This window comes from Chlorocebus sabaeus, chromosome 6, assembly GCF_047675955.1.
Source record: "Chlorocebus sabaeus isolate Y175 chromosome 6, mChlSab1.0.hap1, whole genome shotgun sequence".
Taxonomy (NCBI): domain Eukaryota; kingdom Metazoa; phylum Chordata; class Mammalia; order Primates; family Cercopithecidae; genus Chlorocebus; species Chlorocebus sabaeus.
In genome coordinates this window covers 17917544-17944236 of record NC_132909.1, presented here as the reverse complement: position 1 = coordinate 17944236, position 26693 = coordinate 17917544, and the positions used below count along the sequence as shown (strand labels likewise).

Below are 26693 nucleotides of genomic sequence, written 5' to 3'. Positions count from 1 at the left end.
GCTGGGATTACAGGCATGAGCCACCTTGTCTGGGCATATTATTCAATTATGAGTTTTAGTAGCCACAAGTGGACTGGGCGCAGTGGTTCATGCCTATAATCCCAGCATTTTGAGAGGTCAAGGTGGGCAGGTTGCGTGAGGTCAGGAGTTCGAGACCAGCCTGGTCAACATGGTGAAACCCTGTCTCTACTAAAAACACAAAAAAATTAGCCGGGCGTGGTGGCATGTGCCTGTAATCCCAGCTACTTGGTAGGCCAAGGCAGAAGAATTGCTTGAACCTGGGAGGCGGAGGTTGCAGTGAGCTAAGATCACGCCACAATTCCCCAGCCTAGGTGACAGAGCAGCCCTCTGTCTCAAAAATAAAATTAATAGCCCAAGTGGTTGGTGGCTGCCATGTTAGATGGTGCAGGGTTTTTTGTTTTGTTTTGTTTTTTGTTTTTTTTGCGACGGAGTTTTGCTCTTATTGCCTAGACTGGAGTGCAATGGCAGGGTCTTGGCTCACTACAACCTCCTCTTCCTGGGTTCAAGCAATTCTCCTGCCTCATCCTCCCAAGTAGCTAGGATTACAGGCAAGCACCACTATGCCTGGCTAATTTTGCATTTTTAGTAGAGATGTGGTTTCTCCATGTTGGTCAGGCTGGTCCCGACCTCAGGTGATCCACCCACCTCGGCCTCCCAGAGTGCTGGGATTACAGGTGTGAGGCACCGCGCCTGGCTAAGATCATGCAGTTTTTTCCAGGTGGAGAAGAAGAAATAGTCAGGGAAAGGTTGAGAGGCTGTATAGTTGTGGACAGATTGGATTGAATTACTGGGTTCACTGAGGAAGGTCGGATTAGAAGGGGGGTGGGGCTGCTTTACTTGTCCCTGACTTCTTGCCCCTCCTCTGCCCACTCCTTCATTGAATACCATGCTGCCCTGCAGATGTGTTTGCCTGATTTTCACCTCCCTTCCTGTCTCTGTTATCATAGCAGATGTTTTAGTGCTCAGGGAAAGGAGGAGGAAGGAAACTCAGATTGTCAAGGAATCGTGAGTCAGTTTCTCAGCCACCACCCCAGGCCTGGGCTTGGCTAAGTCATTTCACCTCTCTGACCCTGGCTAGTGGGGTGAGTAGAGTCCCTACCCTGTTGTAAGTCAGGAAGCACCTGGAGCTCGGTCTGTGCTAATTATCAGTGACTTTATTTCTGTGACCCAGCTCATCAGGGGCAGCCTATCTGGGGGTTCCAGTGCCCTGTGCAGTATCTCTAAGTGGTAGGTACTTAATGTGTGTATTAGTCCGTTCTCAGGCTGCTAATAAAAACACATCCAAGACTGAGTAATTTATAAAGAAAAAGAGGTTTAATGGACTCACAGTTCCACATGGCTGGGGAAGCCTCACAAGCATGGTGGAAGGCGAATGAGGAGCAAAGTCACATCTTACATGGTGGCAGGCAGACAGAGTGTTTGCAGGGGAACTCCCCTTTATAAAACCATCAGATCTTGTGAGACTTATTCACTATCACGAGAACAGCACATGAAAGATCCACCCCCGCCGGGCGCGGTGGCTCAAGCCTGTAATCCCAGCACTTTGGGAGGCCGAGACCATCCTGGCTAACATGGTGAAACCCCGTCTCTACTAAAAAATATAAAAAACTAGCCGGGCGAGGTGGCGGGCGCCTGTAGTCCCAGCTACTCAGGAGGCTGAGGCAGGAGAATGGCATAAACCCGGGAGGCGGAGCTTGCAGTGAGCTGAGATCCGGCCACTGCGCTCCAGTCTGGGCGACAGAGCGAGACTCTGTCTCAAAAAAAAAAAAAAAAGAAGGATCCACCCCCATGATTCAGTTACTGAATCATGTTACATGAATCAGTTACAGCCCACTGGCTCCCTCCCACGACATGTGGGAATTATGGGAGCTACAATTCAAGATGAGATTTGAGTGGGGACACAGCCAAACCATATCAGTGTGTATTGTGAGATGAACGGAGATGGTCATTACGGTCTTCTAAGTGTATGGGTCCATCTCTTACTTGGTAGTGTGTTAAGAAACCTGGCCTGCTTTTTCACATCTTGAAGTGCTGTGTGGTTTACAATGCCAACTCTAATTTTTTATTATGTTTAATACACCAATAGTGCAAGGCCTTTATTGGTAGTACTCGCCTATTACAGGTGGAGAGACTGAGGCTCAGCGGTGAGGTCTGAACTTGGAGCTCTGGACTCCAAAGCCCAGTTTCTTTTCATGGTACCAGGCTGCCAGGAGGAGACAGGATGGAGCTTAGATTCAAGTCTTGCAGCATCCTTCTTAGTCCAGTATTGGTTTATTTTATTTTATATTTTTTTGAGACGGAGTCTTGCTCTGTCACCCAGGCTGAGTGCAGTGGCGTAATTTCTGTTCACTGCAACCTCCACCTCCTGGGTTCAAGCGATTGTCCTGCCTCAGCCTCTCAAGTAGCTGGGACTACAGGTACATGCCACCATGTCCAGCTAAGTTTTATATTTTTGATAGAGACACGGTTTCGCCATGTTGGCCAGGCTGGTCTCGAACTCCTGGCCTCAACTGATCCACCTACCTTGGCCTCCCAAAGTGCTGGGGTTATAGGTGTGAGCCACCACATGTGGCCAGGCAGGTGATTTTTCTTGTCTTTCCCTGTTTCCACTTCAGTCCCCCTGGCCATCTTTCCCTTCCTTGAATGTGCCTCCTCCTGCCTGGAGGCCTTTGTAGGTATGAGGTCCTTTAGATGATGGCTGACATGACACTTCCTCAGGGAAGCGCTCCAGACCGCAAACACCAGGTCTCTGTCTGTGAAACAGGGACAGTGGTACCTGCCTAATCTGCACGCCTTTCCCTTCTCATGAGATATCCTGGGAAGGGGGGCTCAACTCTTTACTCTGTTTTAGGGCAGAGTGCCTTTGAGCTCCGGAGAGAGTGGGTTTGGATGGCCTTAGCTACCCTCGATACGGAGGACTTGGAGTTAACTGGCACCATCCACAAAGCCTTGCATGCACTGGACCTGAACAAGTTGCTTAGCCCTTCGGAGCCTCACCTACCACCTGTCTTTGATGGAGTTGTGATAACAGTGCCTGCCCTGCCTGGATACCTTATGGGTTCAGTGAGCACATAGGTGTAAATAAAGGAGTGGCACCTCGGCATGTAGTTATTCTGATTGACCTGTAGCAGCCGTGCCAGTCTTCAGGGTTCCAGGCTGCCAGGCTTTCTTCTCTTGTCTTGGAGCCTTTGTTGTTCCCTAGGACTGAAATGTTCTGACCCCTCGGCTCAACTCCGCCTTCTCTAGGAAGCTTTCCCTGGTGTGCCATCTGATGCTGGTGCTTCCTGGAGGGGTACTATCTGATGCTAGCTGGTGAGGCATTCCTGCCAGAGCTGCGGCAGATATTTTCCCCACCTCTCCACCAGCCTGTGAGGTGGATGCCATCTCCACGAGGGCATGCAGGTCCACAGAGACTGGCTCCTGTCCAAGGCCACGTGACTGGAAAGAGACAAAACCCGATTCAAGCACCGGCAGTTTAGCCCTGGAGGCCCTCATCCTACCTCCCACATGGGTAACCACTATACATCTTGCCTCCTCTGAAATCTCCTGGTTTTTTTTTTTTTTTTTTAATTTTAAAATTTTGTGTGTATGTATGTATTTACTTATTTATTTGCTGCTGTTGTTATTGTTTTGAGACAGAGTCTTGCTCTGTTGTCGCCCAGGCTGGAGTGCAGTGGGGCGGTCTTGGCTCACTGCAACCTCCACCTCCCAGGTCCAAGCGATTCTCCTGCCTCAGCCTCCTGAGTAGCTGGGACTACAGGTGCATGCCACCACACCTGGCTAATTTTTGTATTTTTAGTAGAGATGGGGTTTCACCATCGTGATCAGCCTGATAGGCTGGTCACGAACTCCTGACCTTAAGTGATCCACCTGCCTCAGCCTCCCAAAGTGCTGGGATTAAAGGCATGAGCCACCGCACCCAGCTATATTATTTATTTTCATTTGGCTTATCTGTCAACTTGACACTTATTTATTTTTTTAGGCTACTCAGGTGAAGCAATGTGAGTAAGATCACCTCTTGATTGTAATTTGTGTGTTCAGTGTTTGTCATTCATCCCTCCCTGTCTCCAGCCCTCAGTTCAGGGCATGATTTGGAGCAAATGTTCAGTATCTGTTTAACAAGAACAATCATGAGAAATACTTATTCACTACTCGTGTTTATGAAACACTCGTTATGTGCCAGGCAGTGGGCTGAGCAGTCCACACGGGTCACCTCAGTTAATCCTCATGACAACCCGTGAGGTAAGGGCTTATACCACCCTCGGTGTACACAGGAGGAAACTGAGGCTCAGGGAGTTTTTCTTTAAAAAAAGTTTTCCTTTTTTTTTTTTCCTTGAGACAGGTCTTACCTTGTCACCCAGGCTGGAGTGCAGTGGCGTGATCTTGGCTCACTGCAGCCTCTTGGGCTTCAGGGATCCTCCCACCTTAGCCCCTCGAGTAGTTGGGGAGTGCAGGTGTGCACCACCATGCCCAGCTAATTTTTCATCGGGCCCCCTTGGCCTCCCAAAGTGCTGGTATTACAAGCGTGAACCACCACACCCGGCCTTAAATTTTATTTATTTATTTATTTAATTGTTTTGTAGAGATGAGGTCTCACTATGTTTCCCAGGCTGGCCTCGAGCTCCTGGACTCAAGTGATCCTCTTGCCTCAGCCTCCACAGTAGCTAGAATTACAGGCGTCTGCCACTGCTCTTGGCTCAGAGAGTGTAAGTCACACAATCAGGCAGCGGTCTGCTCAGTTAGAGTCCATGCGCTTAGCCATGGTGCCTTCAAATGACTCCACCAGGGCCACCCCAGTACTTCCTGGGCAGACCAGACCATCCAGGGCGGGCAGGTTGTGCTTTCCTGCGTGGTGGGAGAGGACATGGCATGAAGCTTTGTGTACATCTGTGCAGCCTCTGCCATTGTAAATCACTGGGCCACCAGGACAGACTACCCCCATCCCCTACCAAAAACTAGAAGAACGGATGGGTGGAGTCGCATCCTTCCTCTGTAGGCATCTGACCACCCACTCCCATTATGGAGCATTTCCTCAGGACCAGGGTGGTGCGGAGCCCTTTGCATAGCTCACTGAATTGGTGCAGCAACCTGGGCCTGGGGACTACTGTCATCTCCACCAGCCCAGCAAAAAGGGGAGGAGGGTACAGCCAAGGTCCAGCTCCAGTATATGGAGCACACTGGGGTGCCATGAAGATAGCTGTCCAGCCTCTAGAGGCTGACAGTCCTGCCCTGACACCCTGGTTTGTTATCAGACTCTGGCCTCCCCTCTTAGTGCCCATCTGAAGACTTCAGCCTTCGGTCTTCTTCCATCAGCATGCCGTCTCCCCTGTGCCTCAGTCTCCCTCTCTGGAGTATCTGCTGGTGCCATAGTTTGGTTTTATTGTTCTCTGAGACAGGGTATCAATTTGTTGCCCAGGCTGGAGTGCAGTGGTGCAGTCATGGCTCACTGCAGCCTTGACCTTCTGGGCTCAAGCCATCCTCTCACCTCAGGCTCCTGCAACTCCAGTATCTGGACTACACGTACATGCCACCATTTCCAGCTAATTTTATTTTATTTTTTATTTATTTATATTTATTTATTTATTTATTTATTTATTTATTTATTTATTTATTTTTAGATAGAGTCTCACTCTTGTCACCCAGGCTGGAGTGCAATGGCGCCATCTCGAATCACTGTAACCTCTGCCTCTCAGGTTCAAGCCATTCTCCTGCCTCAGCCTCCCAAGTAGCTGGGATTACAGGCACCTACCATCATGCACGGCTATTTTTTATATTTTTAGTAGAGACAGGGTTTCACCACGTTGGCCAGGCTGGTCTCGACCTCCTGACCTCAGGTGATCCGCCCTCCTTGGCCTCCCAAGGTGCTGGGATTATAGGCGTGAGCCACCATGCCCAGCCTTCCTGGCTGATTTTACAATTTTTCAGAGACGGGGGTTTTGCCTAGGCTGATCTCGAACCCCTGGCCTTAAGTGATCCTCCTACCTCAGCCTCCCAAAAGTACTGGGATTACAGGCATGAGCTGCTGCACATTGCCACAGTTTGATTTTAAAATCCACTTTAAGGTGCAATTAGTTCTCCCTAGCTCCTCTTTTCCCCATCCTCATAAAGTGTAGTCACTTCCCTTTCTCCCACTTCTCACCTTCCTAGGTTTTGTTTTTCTCTCTTACCAAGTTTTGAGTAGGTAATGCATCCCAGATCGGTGCTGAACCTCTTGTGTGAGTTAACAGCTTTTCATGTGGCATTCTGCAGCCTTCTTACAGATAATGAAATTCAGAGAGATGAAGTGTTTTTGCAGAGAGCCACACGATGAGCTAAGCAATTGGAACCCAGGGCATTTGAACTCCAGAGCCAGGGAACTTAACCGCCCATTCATGCATTCACTCAGGAATTCCCTCTTGAGTGCCTGCTGTGAAGGCAACCTGGACGCTGTCTCTGCCTTCCTGGGATTGTGTTGTGTGTGGGAGAGAGACACGGAACAAAAGAATCTTCTAAGTCAGTTTCTGGCTTCCTGGGTACTCAGAAGGGGGAAGCGATGTGCTGCAAGAGGCCAGCTGCTTCCTCCTCACAAGGGGAGGCCTACGGTGACATTGCCAGGCCTGCATCTGCCCTGCCATTGGGAGTGTAATTTCCTCACGACTACAAATGCAAATAAACACACACACTGAACATGCTACCGCCCTGGAACTGTTGACGGCTTGTTCACTGCAGTTAAAGGAAGATGGAGGAACACATTTGAGCACCCATGTGTGAGATCCAGCTCGTGGCAAACCCCGCCCTTCTTTAACGTCTGTGGGAAATGAAGCCACCATTACTGACCTCAGAGGAATCCCAGGAGTAGTGGGAAGAAAAGTCGCAGATATTTGAAAATCAGGCTGCAGGGGTAGTTGGGGTGAGGAGCATGGACGTCTATGAGCCTGAATCTCAACCTCGCCCAGGTTAGAAGCCCAGTCCTGATGTAATTTTTTTTTTTTTTTTTTTTGAGACAGGGTCTCACTTTGTCCCCTAGGCTGGAGTGCGGTGGCACACTCTCAGCTCACTACAGCCTCGTCCTTCCAGGTTCAAGCATTCCTCCTGCCTCAGCCTCCCAAGTAGCTGGGACCACAGGTGTGTGTCACCACACCTTTCTAATGTTTGTATTTTTTTGTAGAGACCAGGTTTCTCACTGTTGCCCAGGCTGGTCTCAAACTCCTGAGCTCATGTGATCCTCCTGCCTTGGCCTTCCAAAGTGCCAGGATTACAGGCGTAAGCCACTGTGCCCAGCCCAATTTTTTTTTTTTTTTAAATTTGTGGTCTGGTACAGGTTATTTTACCTCCCCAGGCCTCAGTTTCCTCATCTACTCAAGGGCAATGGTAGATAATCCCCCTCACAAATTCCCCGGGGAGTCAGTAGGCTTGTGCATGCCAGACACAGCTGGCTTACAACAGGTGCTTCATAAGGGGGAGCTGTTGCAATGTCTTGGCAAGTTCTAGGCTGCCTAGCTCCAGAGCTAAGAGTCCCAGTGAGTTCATATCCCTTTGAGCATTTATAGGCTTCTCACAGGTCCCCTGGACTTTCTCAGCCACTCCTCATCTGACCTGAGGAGGTGTGATGTCCTTGCCCAGCCCCTCTGAACTTTACTTTTGTTTGAGACAGCATCTTGCTCTGTTGCCCAGGCTGGAGTGCAGTGGTGTGATCAATGCTTACTGCAACCTCCACCTCCTGGGCTCAAGCGAGTCTTCCACCTCAGCCTTCCAAGCAGCTAGAACTACAGGTGTATGTTACCATGCCCGGATAATTTTTAAAATTTTTTGTAGAGATATGATCTCAGGCCAGTCTTGAACTCCTGGGCTCAAGTAATCGTTGAGCCCAAAGTGTTGGGATTACAGATGTGAGCCACCTTGCCAGGCGCTGAGCTCCTTCTGGCTTCCATGAAGGATACACTATTCCTCGCCTTTTGTCTTTTTTTGTGTGTATGTCGCAGGGTCTCTGTTGCCCAGGCTGGGATGTGGTGGTGCGATCTGGGCTTACTGCAACCTCTGCCTCCCAGATTCAAGTGATTCTCCTGCCTCAACCTCTTGAGTAGTTGGGATAACAGGTGTGCGCAAGCCCGCCCAGCTAATTTTTGTATTATTGGTAGACGTGGGGTTTCACCATGTTGACCAGGCTGGTCTCGGCCTCTTGAAGTGTTAGGGTTACAGGCGTGAGCCACTGTGCCTGGCCACTTTTGTCTTTTGCATGTTCTGATCCCCTTGCCTGGAATGTGCTTTCGCTGCCTCCTGGTTATCCCTCAGGTTTCAGCTCTAACATCACTTCCCCAGGGAAGCCCTACCCTCCCTCTCTTCTGCTGTAGGATAATATGAACCACTGTCATCGTTACTTGTTCAGCGTCCGCCCTCCCTGTTAGGCAGCAAGGATAGATATCTTGCCTGTCTTAGGTCCCCAGAACCCAGCACACGGCTTGGAACATGTCAGGTGCTCCAATATTTGTTGAATGAGTCAGTTTGGGCTCGCAGAGGGAGCTGGAACCAGAGTAGGGTGGACACTGAAGCGTGTGTAGCAGTTTGCCAGGCAATAGGGAAAGAGACCTTCTCGTGAAGCAAGCAGAGATGAGAGGGAGAAATGAGAATAGCTAAGATTGTTTTGAGCATTTGTTAATGTGGCTTACAGATACTTTGCTGAACATTTTATTCACATGATCTTGTTGAAGCCTCTCATTTCCATGAGGGGTTCTCAATTTTTATAGACAAGGAAGAGGACACATGAAGAGGGAAGTTACTTTGCCATATCACCCACTAAGGGATTTTTTTTTTTTTTTTTTTTTGAGATGGAGTCTCACTGTCATCAGGCTAGAGTGCTGTGGTGCAATCTCGGCTTACTGCAACCCCCCGCCTCCCGGGTTCAAGTGATTCTCCTGCCTCAGCCTCCTGAGTAGCTGGGACTACAGGCATGTGCCACCACATCCGGCTAATTTTTCTATTTTTAGTGGGTACAGGGTTTCGCCATGTTGGCCACGTTGATCTCGAACTCCTGACCTCAAGTGATTCGCCTGCCTCGGCCTCCCAAAGCCAGTAAGGGATTTGAACCTAGGCAGTCTGACTCTTAAGAACTCAAAGACTTAAGCTCTGTCCTGAGTAGCTTCGCTGGTGTATGGTATAGGGGTCAGAAGAGAGCCTGTCTGGATGCCTAGAGGGCATCCTGCAGTGGGCGTGTGTGTCTGTGATCACAGTGGGAGAGAGAGAGGAGGGGGCATCTGTGGCCAGAATGGGGAGGCCTTGAATGCCAGGATGAAGAGTTTGGGCCTATGATAATGAGAATAGAAGTAGCTGCCAGTATGAAGAGTTTGGGCCTATGGTAATGAGAATAGTAATAGGTACCAGTTCTTGACTTTCGGGCCACTTTATTGAGTCATTTAATCTCACAACAGTTCTATGGGATAGGTGTTACTGTTTTCATCCCGGTTTTTCAGATGGGGAAACTGAGACACAGAAGTTGTAGTCAGTTACCCAAGGTGTCACAGTGAGAAAGTACTGGAGTTGGGCCTCAGACCCTGCGAGTCAGGCCCCACAGTTCTCTGGGGCCATGTGCTCAACCACCATGCCGCCTGCCTGCCGCTGGGGTTGAGCCGACTGAAACCTGGGTGCTTCTTCTTATGTAGGTGGTCTCCTTTGCTCTCTCCCCCAGCACCCGCACAGGCAGCAGCAGCAGTTCTCATCTCTGGATGACAAGCCCCAGTTCCCAGGGGCCTCGGCTGAGTTTATAGACAAGTTGGAATTCATCCAGCCCAATGTTATCTCTGGAATCCCCATCTACCGTGTCATGGACCGGCAAGGCCAGATCATCAACCCCAGCGAGGACCCCCACGTGAGAGGCGACCTTCCCCACTTCCCATGCCCCCCATGCCCAGGCCCCTTGCCTGTCTCCTCTCTGGTCCCAACCGCCCCACGTCTGTCTGTGCCTCCACCCGCAGCTGCCAAAGGAGAAGGTGCTGAAGCTCTACAAGAGCATGACACTGCTTAACACCATGGACCGCATCCTCTATGAGTCTCAGCGGCAGGTGCGTGGGGACAGGCCTGGGGGCGGGGGGCTGGAATTACCTGAGGTCCCCTACCTGTGTTTGGGCCAAAGGATGGCTCTCAAGGAGGAGAGATTCTTTTTTGGGGGGGTTCCATAGAGTTCTGAGGGTTCTCTCGGGACTCTGGAGGAAAAGCGTGAGAGCAGTCCTGCCCTAGGGCAGAAGGATGGACCTGATCACTAAAAAACACCTACTGTGTGCCTGGCTGGGGGCTTGCCTGTGTGGGGAGAAGGCAGGGAGAAGGCCTGACAGCCCTTCCTCTTGGAAACACACGGTCCTGAGAAACAGGGTGGGTCCCCAGTGCTTCCTGGAGTGCTCCAGGGGACCACCATAGGCCCATGTGGAATGTGCTATGATCCCCTGATAAATCCTTGTATCAGGGGACAAGGATCCAGTCAAGCCAGTGTCAACAAAGAAGGAAGTTATTGACTCCAATTGCCATACATCCAGAGGGTCTTCTTTTGGGGCACAGCTGGATCCAGGGGGCTCAAAAGCTGTCATTAGACCTTCTCTCGCTCTGTTCTCCTTTGCCTTGGCTTTCTTCCTCTTCAGGTGGTGGTAGGCTCTGGCAGCTCCTGGCTCATGCAGAGGAGGCAGGCAGAGAGAAAGGGTGTAGGGTACAGGCTCTGAAGCAAGTCTGTAAGACTGAAGTCCTAGTTCTGCCCCTTTCTAGCTCTGTGGTCTTGGGAAAGTTGTTTAAAACTTCAGTGCTTCAGTTTTCTATTTTATTTTTTAAATTTTATTTATATTTTATTTTATTTATTTTATTTTATTTTATTTTATTTTTTGAGACAGAGTCTAGCTGTGTTGCCCAGGCTGGAGTGCAGTGGCACGATCTTGGCTCACTGCAACCCCTGCCTCCTGGGTTGAAGTCATTCTCCCGCCTCAGCCTCTTGAGTAGCTGGCACCCACGACCACACCCGGCTAATTTTTGTATTTTTAGTAGAGATAGGGTTTCGCCGTGTTGGCCAGGCTGGCCTCAAACTCCTGACCTCAGGTGATCTGCCTGCCTCAGCCTTCCAAAGTACTGGGATTAAAGGCATAAGCCACTGCACCCAGCCTAGTTTATTTTATTTATTTCATTTTATTTTATTAGTTTATACGGGGTCTTACTCTGTCTCCCAGACTGTTGTGTGGCGGTGCCCTTGTAGCTCACTGTAGCCGTGACCTCCTGGTCTCAAGCGATCCTCCTGCCTTGGCTTCCCTAACAGCTGAAACTGTAGGCATGGACCACCATCCCCGGCTAGTTTTTAATTTTTTGTAGAGATGGGATCTTGCGTTTTTGCCCAGGCTGGTCTTGAACTCCTGGGCTCAAGTGAGCCTCCCACCTTGGCACCTCCCAAAGTGCCATTGCGCCCAGCTAGTGCTTCAGTTTTCTTATCTGCACCTGCCTCATGAGGTTGGCCTGAGGGTTGATGGTGGCATATGTAATGGCCTTAGGAACAGCAAAACTGACGTTTAGCTACCACTTAATATTAGCTTCTTCTTATTTATGATGATCCTATTCATCTTCCACAGAGATGGAGGGCGGGGCTGGGGGTTCCTCTGAGAAAAGTGGAAAGCTTGTTGGGCAGGCAGGTCCTTGGATGTCCGCCATTCTCGTGGGGTCAGGACCTCTCCAGGGCTTGGGGGGGTCAGGACCTCTCCCAGGTTTGGGAATTTGCATTTGTGTCAAGTGCCCAGGTGACCCTGTTGTGGACACTGCATGGATTCGGGCAGGCAGCCCACTCCCAGACTTTCTCATTCACAGGAATCCTATGCATGGGTTTGCCGAGTTAGGGTAGTGTCTTCACCCTGCCCAGAAACTTCCCTGGGCGTCCAGCGCCTACAGGATCAAGTCCAGCCCTTCCTGGCCTCCCTGCCTGCCTGTTCTCCCGTGGCTTGGTGCTCTCTGCTCCTCTCTCCACAGCCTCAGTGCGAGGCCACACCACCCCTGCACACATAGGCTCCCTCCTGCCCCGCTGTGAGTTGCACACACCGGCTTTGGAGTCCAGTGGGCTTGGGTCCAGTCACACCTGTGACTTCGGACAGGTGATTTTTCTTGTCTTTGCCTCAGTTTCCTCATTGTTTTAAAGAATGAGGCTAACGATAGAGCCACCCTAAAGGGCAGGGGTAGAAATTCTGTGAGACACAGCAAGTAGGGTTCATGCCTATTGGCTGACACAGAGGAAGCTCTCAGTAAGGTCACCTCACCCGTCACCGTGCGGCCTGCTTCTGTTAGGACTGTGTTCAGCTGTGAGTTACAGACCTCTTTCCCGCTCCAAAAACAAAACAAAACAAAACAAAACAAAACAAAAAACGAAACAAAACAAAAACACACACACACACACAAAACCCCAAACCCTAACAAATAAAAACAAAAGCAGTAGTCTATACAGACGAGTAATTTCTTCTTTTGAATGAAAGAAACCTGGGCCGGGCCCAGTGGCTCATAGTAATCCCAGCATTTTGGGAGGCCAAGGTGGGTGGATCACCTGAGGTCAGGAGTTTGAGATCAGCCTGGCCAACATGGCAAAACCCCGTCTCTACTAAAAACACATAAAATAGCCGGGCATAGTGGTGCATGGCTATAGTCCCAGCTACTCAGGAGGCTGAGGTGGGAGAATCACTTAAGCCTGGGAGGCAGAGGTTGCAGTGAGCCAAGATCATGCCACTGTATTCCGGCCTGGGCTAAAGAGTGAGCCTTTGTCTCAAAAAAAAAAAAAAAAAAATCTGGAAACAGGTGGTCTGGGGCAGGTCTGGTGGCACCATGATGTCATTGGAGTCATTGGATACCCAGTTTTCTTTCATTGCTTAGATCTGCCACTCATAGCATTGGCTTCTACCTTCTCTGAGGTCCCCTCATGAGCCAAAATGGTTGCTGAAGCTCTCTCCATCACATCTCATTCTAGGCAGGAAGTAGAGGGAAGATGGAAGGCCAGACATGGCACATCCCAGCTATCACACCCCCCTACCTTTTTAGAGCTTTCTGGGTAGTCCCACCTAGTAACATCTGCATACATTTCATGGGCCACTCCTAGCTTCAGGGGAGACTGAGAAATGTATTAATAATCCTTTAGTCCAGGCAGTTGCTGCCTGCGGGAGATTGAGACCTCTGTTAACAGAGGAGGGGAATAGGATACTGGGAAGGCAATCAGGAGCCTCTGCCAGTAGCCCGGAGTCCTGATCCTCAGGGGGCTGGTCGCAGGCTCCTCCCCACGCTAACCTGGACAGTCCTGCCAGGCCCTCAGTACTCAGCACCGCCCACTCACTTGGCACTGGAATGTGCATGAACTTTTAATTGGCTCCCCACTTGGAAGAAAGCACACATTCATCAGTTTCCCCCACAGCAACAGGAAAGCCAGGCCTGGGAACACACGGGGGAGGGCACTGCCGAGCCATGAGGTGCACTGACCCCGGGGTGTCCCTAAGGTGCTGTCCAGGCTGCCTTTGTTGCGCTTTCCACATGGCCCTGTGTGATCTCATGTGCATCCGTATGCCAGGGCTGCCCAGAGCCCTGTCCAGACTGCTTGTCAGAGCCCTGCTTGGCTTCTCGCCCTGGATGTCCCACAGCAAACTAATCCTGTCTGAACTTGACCTCGACATCTTCCTCCCAGGCGTGCTCCTTTGCCTCATCTAGTCTGTTTCTCAGTGAAGGGCACCACCATCCACCTGCTTGCCCACACCAGAAACCTCATCTCATCCCTGTCTCCTCCCTTCCCTTGCTATCCCTTTCTCCCCTCTCATTCCCTCTGTAGATACTTTTTTTTTTTTTAATTTTCGAGACGGAGTTTTGCTCTTGTTGCCCAGGCTGGAGTGCAATGGCACAATCTCGGCTCACTGTCTCCCTGGTTCAAGCGAGTCTCCTGTCTTAGCCTCCTGAGTAGCTGGGATTACAGGCATGTCCCAGCACACCTGGCTAATTTTATATTTTTAGTGGAGATGGGGTTTCTCCATGTTGGTCAGGCTGGTCTCTAACTCCCAACCTCAGGTGATCTGCCCGCCTCGGCCTCCCAAAACGCTAGGATTATAGGTATGAGCTACCGCACCAAGCTATAGATACTTCTTTTCTTTTATGTTATTTTTATTTATTTATTTAGAGACGGAATCTCCCTCTTTCACCCGGGCTGGAGTGCAGTGGCGCAACCTCGGCTCACTGCAACCTCCACCTCCCAGGTTCAAGAGATTCTCCTGCCTCAGTCACCCAAATAGCTGGGATTACAGGCGCCCATCACCACATCCGGCTAATTTTTGTATTTTTAGTAGAGATGGGGTTTCACCCTGTTGGCCAGGCTAGTCTCGAACTCCTGACCTCAAGTGATCCACCTGCCATGGCCTCCCAAAGTACTAGGATTACAGGCGTGAACCACCACGCCTAGCCTGTCTGTAGATACTTCCTTAGGAATTGCTCAGCTGTTCAGCAGCACACTCTGGGACCTAGCCTCATCCTCTCTCTGCTTCACTGTTGTTGGTGGGCTGGTCTTCGTGCTCTGCTTGTGGCCTTGTGTTCTCAGCATGGCTGCTGCATGTCCAGGCTTCTTGGCTATCTGCAAGGCAGGAAGAAGTTGGGAGTGGATGGGGCTGGCACCAGCAGCAGTGGTCTCTTCTATCCAGAAAGCAAAAGCAGATTTCCACCGAAATCTCTGGCTAAAACTGTGTCGCATGGCCACCTCTGGCTGCAAGGGAGGCCAGTAACCTGAGCGCATGTCTTTCGAGGCTCAGGATAGGGGATTTGGGAGAAGGAAGCTGGTTACTGATGTGGTCAGCTGACAGGGTCTGCTGCCCCCTAGCACAGCCAACTCAGCTTCCTCAGACACATCCACCTGCTCCTCTCCTACCTCCCCCTGCTACCAAGCTGGGCCTCTGTCCCCTCTCTCCTGGCTCGCTGAGTCAGCCTTGATGGTTCCATCCATTTCCCTCACTGTAGCCTGAGAGCAATTCTAAAACACAGGTCTGACCACATTGCTCCCTTGAGAAGACCTGTTGGCAGGTTACCACCATTCTCAGAGTAAAATCAATGTATCGTTCCCTTTGTTATCTGGGTGCCACCTTCCTCTCCCTCATCTTTCCTCACCCCTACCACTATACGTCCCAGCCCTTCGGTCCTCACGGTCTATCATTCCCTCTGCCTGGAACCCTCCACCCACCCCATCTTTGTTCATTGGTGCTTGCTGATGCCCTTCCGTGGTGGAAAAGGTGCTTCCTTTGGGCTCCTATCACAGCAACTCGATCCCTCTGGCAGTTTTAAGCAGTCTGGCAGCATCTCCATAAAGGCAGGAACCCTAGCATGGCCTGGCCCAGGACTGGCCTTCAGGCAGGCTGCAAATTCACGGAGGTGTCAGAAGCTGGGTAGGGTTTGGATGGCTCTCTGTCATTGCCCAGCATAACCAAGTGTGGGCCCCCGGTCCCCCCCTCCACCACCAGGGCCGGATCTCCTTCTACATGACCAACTATGGCGAGGAGGGCACGCACGTGGGGAGTGCCGCCGCCCTGGACAACACAGACCTGGTGTTTGGCCAGTACCGGGAGGCAGGTACGTCTGTCCGTGGTTTGGCCCTGTGGTCCCCATTGAGGTGTACAATTTAGTCTTTCTGAGTGTTCTTCCAGGAGCAGCACAGTGCCAGGAAGGTCTAAGGAGCTGGAAGAAGAGCTTTCCAAGCAAGAAAGAGACAAGCCAGGGTCAGGACTCTGGAGGGGGCGGTCTTCTCACTCTGAAGGCTGGGAAGTGTAGTGGCCAGGGTCTATGCTCTTAACCCTTTGTTACCAGTTGTCAGGTTTCGGGCACATCACTTCCCTTCTCTGAGCCTCAGTTTTCTAATCTCCAGAAGAGGGATTATGATGGTACCAGCATCCAAGGTCGCTGAGAGGATGCAGTGAGGTCGGCGCTCGCTGTGGGTGTGGTCTGTGCTGGAGACCCTGTCTGCCTGGTGCAGGGATCCTTTGGCCCCTCCTCGGGTGCTGTATCCTTCAGGGAGCAGGAGCAGGTGGAAGAACCTTGACAGACCTGAGTGCGGTGCAAGATCAGAGGGGCCCAGCAGGCCCGGATGAGTGAAAGGAAGGGTCAAAGACCAGGAATGAAGAAAATCATTGAGCAGGAATGAGTGCCTGGGAGCGAAGGAGTGAGCCCAGGGAGCAGTGAGTGGGGTGTTCCAGGGAGCTTGTTGGTGTGGGGCCCTGCAAGGGGACTACCCTCTGAGTGTCAGCGAGCACTGATAGGGCCAGGAAGGCACATCTTAACCCTTTGTCTTAGACGCTGCACAGCCTGGGGCAAGTTGCTTAACTGCCCTGTGCCTCTGTTTCCTCATTTGTAAGGGGAATGGTAGCCCTTCCCAAGACAGCTGTTGAGGGGAGTCTTGGGGCAGTTGGCACAGTGCCCTCAGCACAGAGTGAGCACTCAGGGGCAGGGGTTGGTGTCATGATTGGGGCCTCACCCTGGGACAGCGCTTCTGCCGCGCCAGACCACGTGGCTGTCCAGAGCCCCCATGGACCAGCATGACTTGCAGCCTGCTCCTGGACTGTCTACTGCTCACAGCTGGACCAGGCCCCTGGCCCCACATGCTCTAGGAGGGCAAACGCCCTGTGATGTTTGTCAGGTTGAGTGTCATCCATGCGGAAAATGAGATTTCCAGACGCCGGGCAGCAAGCTGGGGCCCCACCAGCTGTGCTGAGCACTGCACCTGTTTTTGCTGAAGGGGTCTCTTTTGTGAGGGCACCAGGCAGGACCGAGCAAGCCTCATAGGAATCATGGGAGCCGCTGAGCTCTCCACATGGGAGAGAGTGACTGTCCAGCACTGAGGGTCAGCAGAAGTGGCTGGGCAGCTGCAAATGGGACTGGCAGCATGGTGCAGGCTAAGGAGTTGAGTCAGACCCACTCTAGGCTTCACTTGGCAGGCCACTTGCCTTGGTGACGCTGTCTGTCATCTGTGAAGTGAGAAGAGTGGTCTTCATCATGATAGGTAGCACTTCCCTGGGCTCTTGACACCAGAGTGCTGTTCTTTTTTTCTTCTTTATTTTTATTTACTTATTTTTTGCGATGGAGTCTCGCCCTGTCACCCAGGCTGGAGTGCAGTGGCATGATCTCAGCTCACTGCAAGCTCCACCTCCTGGGTTCACGCCATTCTCCTGCCTCAGCCTCCCGAGTAGCTGGGACTACAGGCACCTGCCACCACACCCGGCTAACTTTTTTGTATTTTTAGTAGAGACAGGGTTTGACTGTGTTAGCCAGGATGGTCTTGATCTCCTGACCTCATGATCTGCCCTGCTTGGCCTCCCAAAGTGCTGGGATTACAGGCGTGAGCCACTGCGCCTGGCGGTTTTTTTTTTTTTTTGAGGTAGATTCTCATTCTGTCGCCCAGGCTGGAGTGCAGTGGCGCAGTCTTGGCTCACTGCAGCCTCTGTTTTGCAGGTTCAGGTGATTCTTCTGTCTCAGCCTCCCGAGTAGCTGGAATTACAGGCATGCACCACCATGCCTGGCTAATTTTTGTATTTTCAGTAGAGATGGGGTTTCACCACGTTGGTCAGGCTGGTTTCAAACTCCTAACCTCAAGTGATTCATTTGCCTTGGCCTCCCAAAGTGCTGGGGATTACAGGCGTTAGCCAACACACCTGGCCAGCCAAGGTGCTGTTAAAAGTGCTCTTTAGCCTCAGAGATTGTCATTTCCTCTCACCACACTGCAGAGCAAGGGCACACTGGGTGAGGTTAGGGCAGGCCCCGATGGTGTTGCCTCATTGAGGCACCTCCCGCATCCATGTGAGGCAGGAGAGGCAGGCATTACCGTCAACTCTAAAAGCCAGGTAAGAACCTGAGTCAACAGAGGTGAGGTCATGGGCTCAGGCCATGTTCTCCTAAGGAGTGGAGCCGAGTCCTTGCATGGCTGTCTGACCCAGAGATAGCTCTCGCTGTTTCCACCCTTGGCTGTCCTACCAGGGCTATATGTGGAGTGTCAGTGGTGGCACCGGCAGGGAGTGGCACCCAGTGAAAAGGAGTGTTAAGAGGAAGCAGGTGCCAGGTGCGGTGGCTCACGCCTGTAATCCCAACACTTTGGGATGCCGAGGTGGGAGGATTGCTTGAGCCCAGGAGTTTGATACCAGCCTGGGCAACATGGCGAGACCCCCATCGCTGAAAAATTCAAAAATTAGCCAGGCATGGTGGTGCACACCTGTAGTCCCAGCTACTCAGGAGGCTGAGTGGGAGGATTGCTTGAGCCTGGGAGTTCAAGACTGCAGTGATCTATGTTTCCACCACCGAACTCCAGTTTGGGTGACAGAGTGAGATCCTGTCTCTGAGACCAACAAGAAAAGAGGTGGCAGGTGTCAAGCAAGAGCAGCAGTTCCCACTGGACCTGGAGTTTCCCGGTGCAAATCAGCCTGTGAGTCTGTATTTTCTTTTTCTTCAAGATGGGGTCTCACTCTGTCACCCAGGTTGAAGTGCGGTGGCATGATCTCGGCTCATGCAACCTCTGCCTCTTAGGATCAAGTGATCCTCCCACCTCAGCCTCCTGAATAGCTGGGACCACAGGTGCACACCACCACACCTGGCTAATTGTTTATTTATTTATTTTTGGTAGAGATGGGGTTTCGCTGTGTTGCCCAGGCTGGTCTCAAACTCCTGAGCTCAAGCGATCCACCTGCCTCACCCTTCCAAAGTGCTGGGATCACAGGCATGAGCCACTGCACCTGGCAAGTTTGTACTTTTAGCACCTTCCCTGCCCCTACCCAGTCCTTCTCATGTGGGTGGACCCAGTACCACATTCTGAGAAAGCCTGATTCCAAGATCCTGTATCAGTGCCTTGGACCTTCTTCGGCCCTCTACAAGGCCTTTCTTTCCCTCTTTAACCAGAGCAGCTCCTGTTTCCATCTGTTACATATGCACCACAGCCACATGTTATGCGGATTTGTGTTATGTCCATTCAAAAGCGTGTGTCAGAAAATACCAATAAACCTGTATTAAAGTTGAATGTTGAAGTAATGCCAATCACTCTCAACTCTAACTAAAATATTAACAAGTGGGCCGGGCGCGGTGGCCCATGTCTGTAATTGCAGCACTTTGGGAGGCTGAGGCAGGTGGATCACCTGAGGTCGGGAGTTTGAGACCAGCCTGACCAACATGGAGAAACCCTGTCTCTACTGAAAATACAAAAATTAGCTGGATGTGGTGGCGCATGCCTGTAATCCCAGCTACTCAGGAGGCTGTGGCAGGAGAATCGCTTGAACCCGGGAGTCAGAGGTTGCAGTGAGCCAAGATCGTGCCATTGCATTCCAGGCAACAAGAACAAAACTCCGTCTCAAGAAAAAAAAAAAAAAAAAAAAAATTAGGTGTAGTGGTGCACACCTGGAATCCCAGCTATTTGGGAGGCTGAGGCACAAGAATTGCTTGAACTAGAAGGCGGAGGTTGCAGTGAGCTCAGGTTGCACCACTGCACTCCAGCCTGGGTGGCTGAGCCAGACTCTGTCTCAAAAAAAAAAAAAAAAACCGGTAACTGCTGTGTGTAATGTGATCACCATTAAATTTGTATCTAAAGACGGGGTTCTGCAGTAAAGAAAGCGTTCGGAAAGCACTGTACTAGAGAGCTCCCTCTGAATAAGGTTCCTGGTCTGAGTGCTTGCAGCATTGATCCACAGCGCTGCCCCTAAGGTGTGGATGTGAAGATTGTCCCACTATCCAGGTGGGGCAAAGAGCTTGTCCAAGGGCAATCCCAAACCCCCTTCTGTCTTCTAACTCAGGAGGAAGGGCCGCCTTCACCTGGAGCGGTTCCCTTTGATGGGCAGGTGGGTGTTCACCAGAGGTTTTGTTTGAAGAAAGGGTTTTACTGCCATACGTGGGTTAGAGTACTTCTTCTGTAGTCCAGAAGTTGTAAATTAGTGGTCTGTGCTGTTATTTGGTTCATAATGATGATGTTTTTCTTTTTTTTTTTTTTCAAGACAGGGTCTTGCTTTGTAGCCCAGATTGGAGTGCAGTGGCACAATCTCAGCTGCCTGCGGCCTTGAACTTCTGGGCTGAAGCAGTCCTCTGTCTCAGCCTCCCAAGTAGCTGGAACCACAGGCGCACATTACCATGCCTGGCCAATGTTTTGATTTTTTTTTTTTTTTTTTTTTTTTTGTAGAAGCAAGGCCTCACTATGTTGCCCAGGCTGGTCTCCAACCCCTGGGCTCAAGCGATCCTTCAACGTCAGTCTCCCAAAGTGCTGGGATTACAGGCATGAGCCACCATGCCTGGCCATAGTGATGATTTATGGTTAGAATATTTCTTAAAGGTAATTGAATTAGTTGAAAGCACTTAAAGACCAGACAGTGTCTCACTAAGAGGAAGAAAGAAAAAGGCTAGATTTCTGCTTTCTTTTGAAAAATTAGATTGGCCTTGCCGGGCAGTCAGTCAGTCTGAACATCAGTCTCCCTCTTAAAAACAAGCCCGAGCTTTCCTGTCTGTCTGCCGGCATGCTGCGGGTCACCCACGGGGCCGATCTGACCTCCTGCACTGCCCACTCAGCTAACCATTGCCTCCTCCCCTCCTAGGTGTGCTGATGTATCGCGACTACCCCCTGGAACTATTCATGGCCCAGTGCTATGGCAACATCAGTGACTTGGGCAAGGGGCGCCAGATGCCTGTCCACTACGGCTGCAAGGAACGCCACTTCGTCACTATCTCCTCTCCACTGGCCACACAGATCCCTCAGGGTGAGGATGCATACCCTGGACCTTGCACACATGCAGACCAGTGTCACACCCCTGTCCAAGCCTCAGCTCTTCTGCCTCCCTTCTGGGTGGAATTCTGGGTTGGTGACACCACCAGAGCCCTGGTCTGTGCTCCAGACTTATTACTATTTTTTTCTTTTTTGAGACGGAGCCTTGCTCTGTTGCCCAGGCTAGAGTGCAGTGGTGCGATTGCAGCTCACTGCAGCCTCCTTCTCCCGGGTTCAAGCAATTCTCCTGCCTCAGCCTCCCAAGTAGCTGAGACTATAGGTGTGCACCACCACGCCCAGCTAAGTTTTGTATTTTTAATAGAGACGGGGTTTCACCATGTTTGCCGGGCTGGTTTCAAACACCTTGCCTCAGCTAGTGCTAGGATTACATGCATGATTCACTGTGCCCAGCCCACTTTTTTTTTTTTTTTTGTCTGAGACAGGGTTTCACTCTTGTCAGCCAGGTTGGAGTGCAATGGTGTGATCTCAGCTCACTGTAACCTCCACCTCCCAGGCTCAAGTGATTCTCCTGCCTTAATCTCCTGAGTAGCTGGGATTATGGGCATAGGCCACTGCACCTGGCTAATTTTTTGTATTTTTTATAGAGATAAGGTTTCACCGTGTTGGCCAGGCTGGTCTTGAACCTGAGCTCAAGTGACCTGCCTGCCTTGGCCTGTCAAAGTGCTGGGATTACAGATGTGAGCCACGGCACCCGGCCTGTGTTCCAGACTTGGAATGCACCTCTTGTCTGGGACCCTTCAGAAGAGGGCTCTGTTGCTGTCCCCACCCCATTCAGGGGCCTGAAGCCTATGCGACCACACTCTGGATTTCCCAACCACATGCCCACTGCATTTGTCTGCTCACAAACACAGCCAACATGTGCACCAGGTTCCACTGTGCCAGTGCTTCACATTCATCGTCCAATAGGACCCTCATTGTGGCCATGGGGACAGAGGTTATTATTTGCTCTTGTTCCTGTTTTCGAGAGCAGGAGGCCCATGTTTTGTGTGTGTGAGAGAGAGAGCAAGCGAGTGGGAAAAAAAAGTGCAGGAAGCCTGGCTAACATGGCAAAGCCCTGTCCCTACTAAACATACACAAATTAGCTTGGTGTGGTGATGCACACCTGTGATCCTAGCTACTTGGGAGGCTGAAGCAGGAGGATCGCTTGAACCTGGGAGGCAGAGGTTGCAGTGAGCTGAGATTGTGCCGTTGCACTCTAGCCAAAGTGAGATCCTGTCTCAAAAAAAAAAAAAAGGAAATTGAAGTCAAAGAGGGAAGTCACTCGCTAACGGTCATATGGCACAGAGGGAGAGGAGCAGGGACTCGTCATGGACTGTGTACCTCCAGAGCCTGGGTTCTTGGCCCTGACCTTTGTCTACCTCAGTCCTTAGAGTCAAGCAAGCTTCCCCAAAGCTTACTGTAGGTGCCCTGAAGCCCCTTTCCTTATAAGAGGCTTGTTTGGGAAGCACACCCACCGGGTGCCAGGCCTGCAACCCTCATAGCGTGGAGAACAAGGAATCGGAGCCCCTTCCTGCCCTCTGGGGCCTGTAGCCTGATCTAGGGTTGGTCTGGGTGCTGGCTTCTTTGCCCTAGGGCAGCTGAGATGCATGAGTTTGTGTCTCTCCAGGCCTCAGCACTGTGCCCAGCACAGTAGAAGGCTCCACACCCCTTAGCTCATAGTGTTCTTCTGTTGGGAAACAAGTAGCAGTTTGAGCCTCTTAGGTGGGACGTGGGTAGGGAAGCTTTCTCAGACGAGGAGGCATTTAGGGGGCATTTGAACTAAAGGTAATAGGGTTTCCACAAGGCTGGGACCTGCCCCTAACCTTCCCTCTGGGTCCCTGCTAAGTCACTTCAAATGTAAGAAGTTCCTGCCGTGTGCCGGTGCCACTCCAAGTACAGGGAACAAAAGCAACGCAAACCTCAGCCTTCCTGGTGCTGCCATCGTGGTAGGGGAGATGGACAGTAACAAAGATGGAGAGGGAATGCCTGGAGTATATGAGGGTGGGGGTCCTGTAGGGAGCTGCCAAGCCAGTGGGGCGTGGTACACTGTGGGCGTAGCTGGGGGCCGTCACTAGAGTGACACTGAAGTATGGACCAGAGGAAGTGAGGGAGGGAGCTGTGTGGTGTCTTGAGGCAGGTGTGAGCCTAGTGTGTTTGAGGAGCAGGGAGGAGCCCAGAGGGGCAGGTGTGGAGCGAGCGGCTATGGGGTGAGCAGGTGTAGGGTGGTTGGAGGTCAAGTCCAGAGGTGGTGGGAGGGGTGCAGATGGTGCAGGTTGGGTGGGGCCTCAAGGCCTTTGCCTTTTGCAGGGATGTTGACTTTTACTTACACTGGAACAGGAGCCGTGGGTGGGGAGGAGTCTGCTCCTCCTTGGCCTGGCTCACCTCTTCATGGAATCCGCAGGCCTCCCTGTGGGTAACAGATTGGGCAGTGTGTGAAGGGCTAGTAAGGAGGCTGCTGGGTAACTTGGGCTTGAGCAGGGTGGTGCTGAGGAGGAGGAGAGAGGGGTCAGGTTCTGAAGGTGGAGCAGATGTGGGGAATGGTGGGAAGTTTGGCTTGGAGATGATGCTGGAGTCTTCAGCCTGAGCAGTTGGAAGGGTGGAGCTGCTCTCAGCTGAGCGGGAGGAGACCTGGATGGGCAGATGCTGGGGGCATCAGGAGCTCAGGTGTTTTCTTTCCCCTTGAAGCCTGGTGACCGCTGGCCTGAGCCTCAGAGCCCTGGGTCGTGTGAGTGTGAATGAGTGTGAGTGCGTGTAAGTCTTCGCCCCTGCTCACCACCCTCTCATCCCCTGCAGCGGTGGGGGCAGCCTATGCAGCCAAGCGGGCCAATGCCAACAGGGTCGTCATCTGTTACTTCGGTGAGGGGGCGGCCAGCGAGGGGGATGCCCACGCCGGCTTCAACTTCGCGGCCACGCTTGAGTGCCCCATCATCTTCTTCTGCCGGAACAATGGCTACGCCATCTCCACGCCCACCTCCGAGCAGTATCGCGGTGATGGCATCGGTATGGGCTCTACTGGCTGCTCCCCACCTCGCCGGGATCATCTCCTTCCCTCCCCCATCCCCCCACCTTCCTGCCACCCCTGCCCTCCTTCCTGGTCCTTCCTGTGTCCTGTGGTGTCTGGCACTTGGTCAGCCACAGGAGTCGAGGTCCTGAGCACTCAGCCTTGCTCTCTCTGTCCTCTCCCTGCTCGTCCCCTTGGCCTCGTGCATGTTCCTCATCTCAGCCCTGGCCTGACCCGCCTTCTCTGTGTCCCCACAGCGGCACGAGGCCCCGGGTATGGCATCATGTCAATCCGCGTGGATGGTAATGATGTGTTTGCTGTGTACAATGCCACAAAGGAGGCCCGACGGCGCGCTGTGGCAGAGAACCAGCCCTTCCTCATCGAGGCCATGACCTACAGGTGCCTGCCGCTCCCCCATCAGCACCCCCACAGCGCTGACAGCCACTGTAGCATCTTCCTCATATCCATCACTGTCTCCAAAACATGGCCTTATCACCTGATGTTGCATTTCCCCCTTGCCTTTATTCCGTTTCCACTCCTCCTTCCCTAGTCCATCCCCTATCTTCCCTCCTGACCCCCACTCCAGGGAGCCCCACACTGACCTGGGGCCCTTTGCCCCTATGCAGGATCGGGCACCACAGCACCAGTGACGACAGTTCAGCGTACCGCTCGGTGGACGAAGTCAATTACTGGGACAAGCAGGACCACCCCATCTCCCGGCTGCGGCACTACCTGCTGAGCCAAGGCTGGTGGGATGAGGAGCAAGAGAAGGCCTGGAGGAAGCAGTCCCGCAAGAAGGTGAGGGCATCCCACCCAGGAGGGTGTGCTGGGGGCTGCTGTGGCCTGCAGAGCTTGGGAAGGATTTCCAGAACACTGAACTGGGAGGCTCAGGGATAACCTCAGTGATGTCTCAGATGTGGCCTGTGGAGCCAGGCTGCTGGGGCCATGTGTGTCCTGGCTCTGTGTCCTTGGCACGTTGCCCTCCACTTCCTTGTCTTTGAAGGGGGATGCTGGTGGTGCCCATTTCAGAAACTGGTTTGAGGCTGGGCCTGGTAGCTCATGCCTGTAATCCCAGCACTTTGGGAGGCCGAGGTGGCAGATCACTTGAGGTCAGGTGCTCGAGAACAGCCTGGCCAACATGGTCAAACCCTGTCTCTACTAAAAATACAAAAATTAGGGCTGGGCGCGGTGGCTCATGCGTTTAATCTCAGTACTTTGGGAGGCCAAGGCGGACGGATCACCTGAGGTCAGGAGTTTGAGACCAGCCTGGCCAAGATGGTGAAACCTCGTCTCTAATAAAAATACAAAAATGAGCCAGGCATGGTGGCGGGTGCCTGTAATCCCAGCTACTCGCGAGGCTGAGGCAGGAGAATTGCTTGAACCTGGGAGGCAGAGGTTGCAGTTAGCCGAAATCGTACCATTGCACTCCAACCTGGGCAACAACAGTGAGACTCCATTTCAAAAAAAAAAAAAAAAAAAAAATTAGCCAGGTGTGGTGATGTGCACCTGTAGTCCCAGCTACTTGGGAAGGTGAAGCAGGAGAATCGCTTGAACCCGGGAGGCGGAACTTGCAGTGATCCGAGATGGCGCCACTGCACTCCAGCCTGGGCAACAGAGTGAGACTATCTCTTAAAAAAAAAAAAAAAGAAGAAGCTGGTTTGAGGAGTAGGTGGCGAACCGTGTGCAGTGTATGTGCCCTGCCCGGAGTCAGTGTGCCACCCTCCCTGGCCTGGTCATTAGGAGCCAGGAGCCTTGCAACCCAGTGGTGAGGGTAGCACCCAGCATAGGGCAGCACTATGCGTCCTGTCCCTGCCTTTCTCTGTGCCTCAGTTTCCTCATTGCTCAGCTGCCTACGTCTTAGGGCTGCTGAAAGCCTTAAATGAATCCATACACTTGCATAGCACCTGGTCCCTGCTAGGATTTGGGGTTTTTCGTTACACCTCTGCTAGGATGATCATTTCCATTGTCCAGGTGGGAACACAAAGGCTTGGAGTGGTTAACTCCTTGCCGAGGCCCCGCAGGAGGAGGCAGGGCCCTACATGGGAGGCCGGCTGCCTGCCCACTGCCCCATGTCCCCACAGGTGATGGAGGCCTTTGAGCAGGCAGAGCGGAAGCCCAAACCCAACCCCAACCTGCTCTTCTCAGACGTGTATCAGGAGATGCCCGCCCAGCTCCGCAAGCAGCAGGAGTCCCTGGCCCGCCACCTGCAGACCTACGGGGAGCACTACCCACTGGAGCACTTTGATAAGTGAGGCCTGCTCAGCCCACCCCCACCCGCCTTCAGCTACCCCGAGAGGTAGCCGACTCTAAGGGGAGCAGGGGGACCTGGCAGCACACTACCCTCTTCCCCAGTCAGCTCCCTCTAAAACACTCGGCGGCCCGGGCGGCTGCTGCTCTTCACCCCTGCTCCTCCAGGCTGTTACATTGTCGGGGGATAGTATCTGCTGCAGTTGCTGGGGCTCCGTCAGCCCCCTTTTCACCTGTTGTTGCAGTGCCTTCTCCCAGGGGCTGGGTGAGGGGGTGTACAGGACTAGAAGCCCCTCTGGGCATGGGGTGGACATGGCAGGTCAGCCTGTGGAACTTGCGCAGGTGCGAGTGGCCAGCAGAGGTCACGAATAAACTGCATCTCTGCACCTGGCTCTCTACCACCTCTGGTCTGTTTCCTGGAGTTTGGGGGTGATTTGAGGCCACCCCCAGCTTCTCCACCTTAGATAATAAGGTCAAGGCCCTTGAGATACCTACTTCCCCCGGAAGTTTTCGCAAGCTGGAAGGTTAGCTCCAGCAGACAGGATGGGGGTGGGGGGATCCTCCAGAGATGGTCTCCTGCTGTCTTACAGAATGGGGCAAGCCTGCTGTCCAGCAGAGTGACGGGGAGCCCAGCAGAGCTAGCCCTGCCCAGCAAGGGTGCAGGGGAGCGTCCAGGATGAAGATCAGGGTGTGGCCAAGCCCTGCTCCCCACCA

At 52.3% G+C, this 26693-nt stretch overlaps 1 protein-coding gene across 1 annotated transcript in view; it reads left to right on the top strand.

Moving 5' to 3' along the window:
• Window positions 1–26377, top strand: part of BCKDHA (branched chain keto acid dehydrogenase E1 subunit alpha) — a 29430-nt gene extending 3053 nt beyond the window's left edge. The window contains exons 2-9 of the mRNA XM_007996903.3: window positions 9683–9862; window positions 9969–10055; window positions 15477–15585; window positions 20565–20726; window positions 23525–23731; window positions 23990–24131; window positions 24359–24530; window positions 25814–26377. Of these exons, the coding sequence (XP_007995094.1) occupies window positions 9683–9862; window positions 9969–10055; window positions 15477–15585; window positions 20565–20726; window positions 23525–23731; window positions 23990–24131; window positions 24359–24530; window positions 25814–25984 (1230 nt within the window). The 3' untranslated portion in view covers window positions 25985–26377. The remainder of the gene's footprint in view (window positions 1–9682; window positions 9863–9968; window positions 10056–15476; window positions 15586–20564; window positions 20727–23524; window positions 23732–23989; window positions 24132–24358; window positions 24531–25813) is intronic.
• Window positions 26378–26693: the final 316 nt, after the last annotated feature.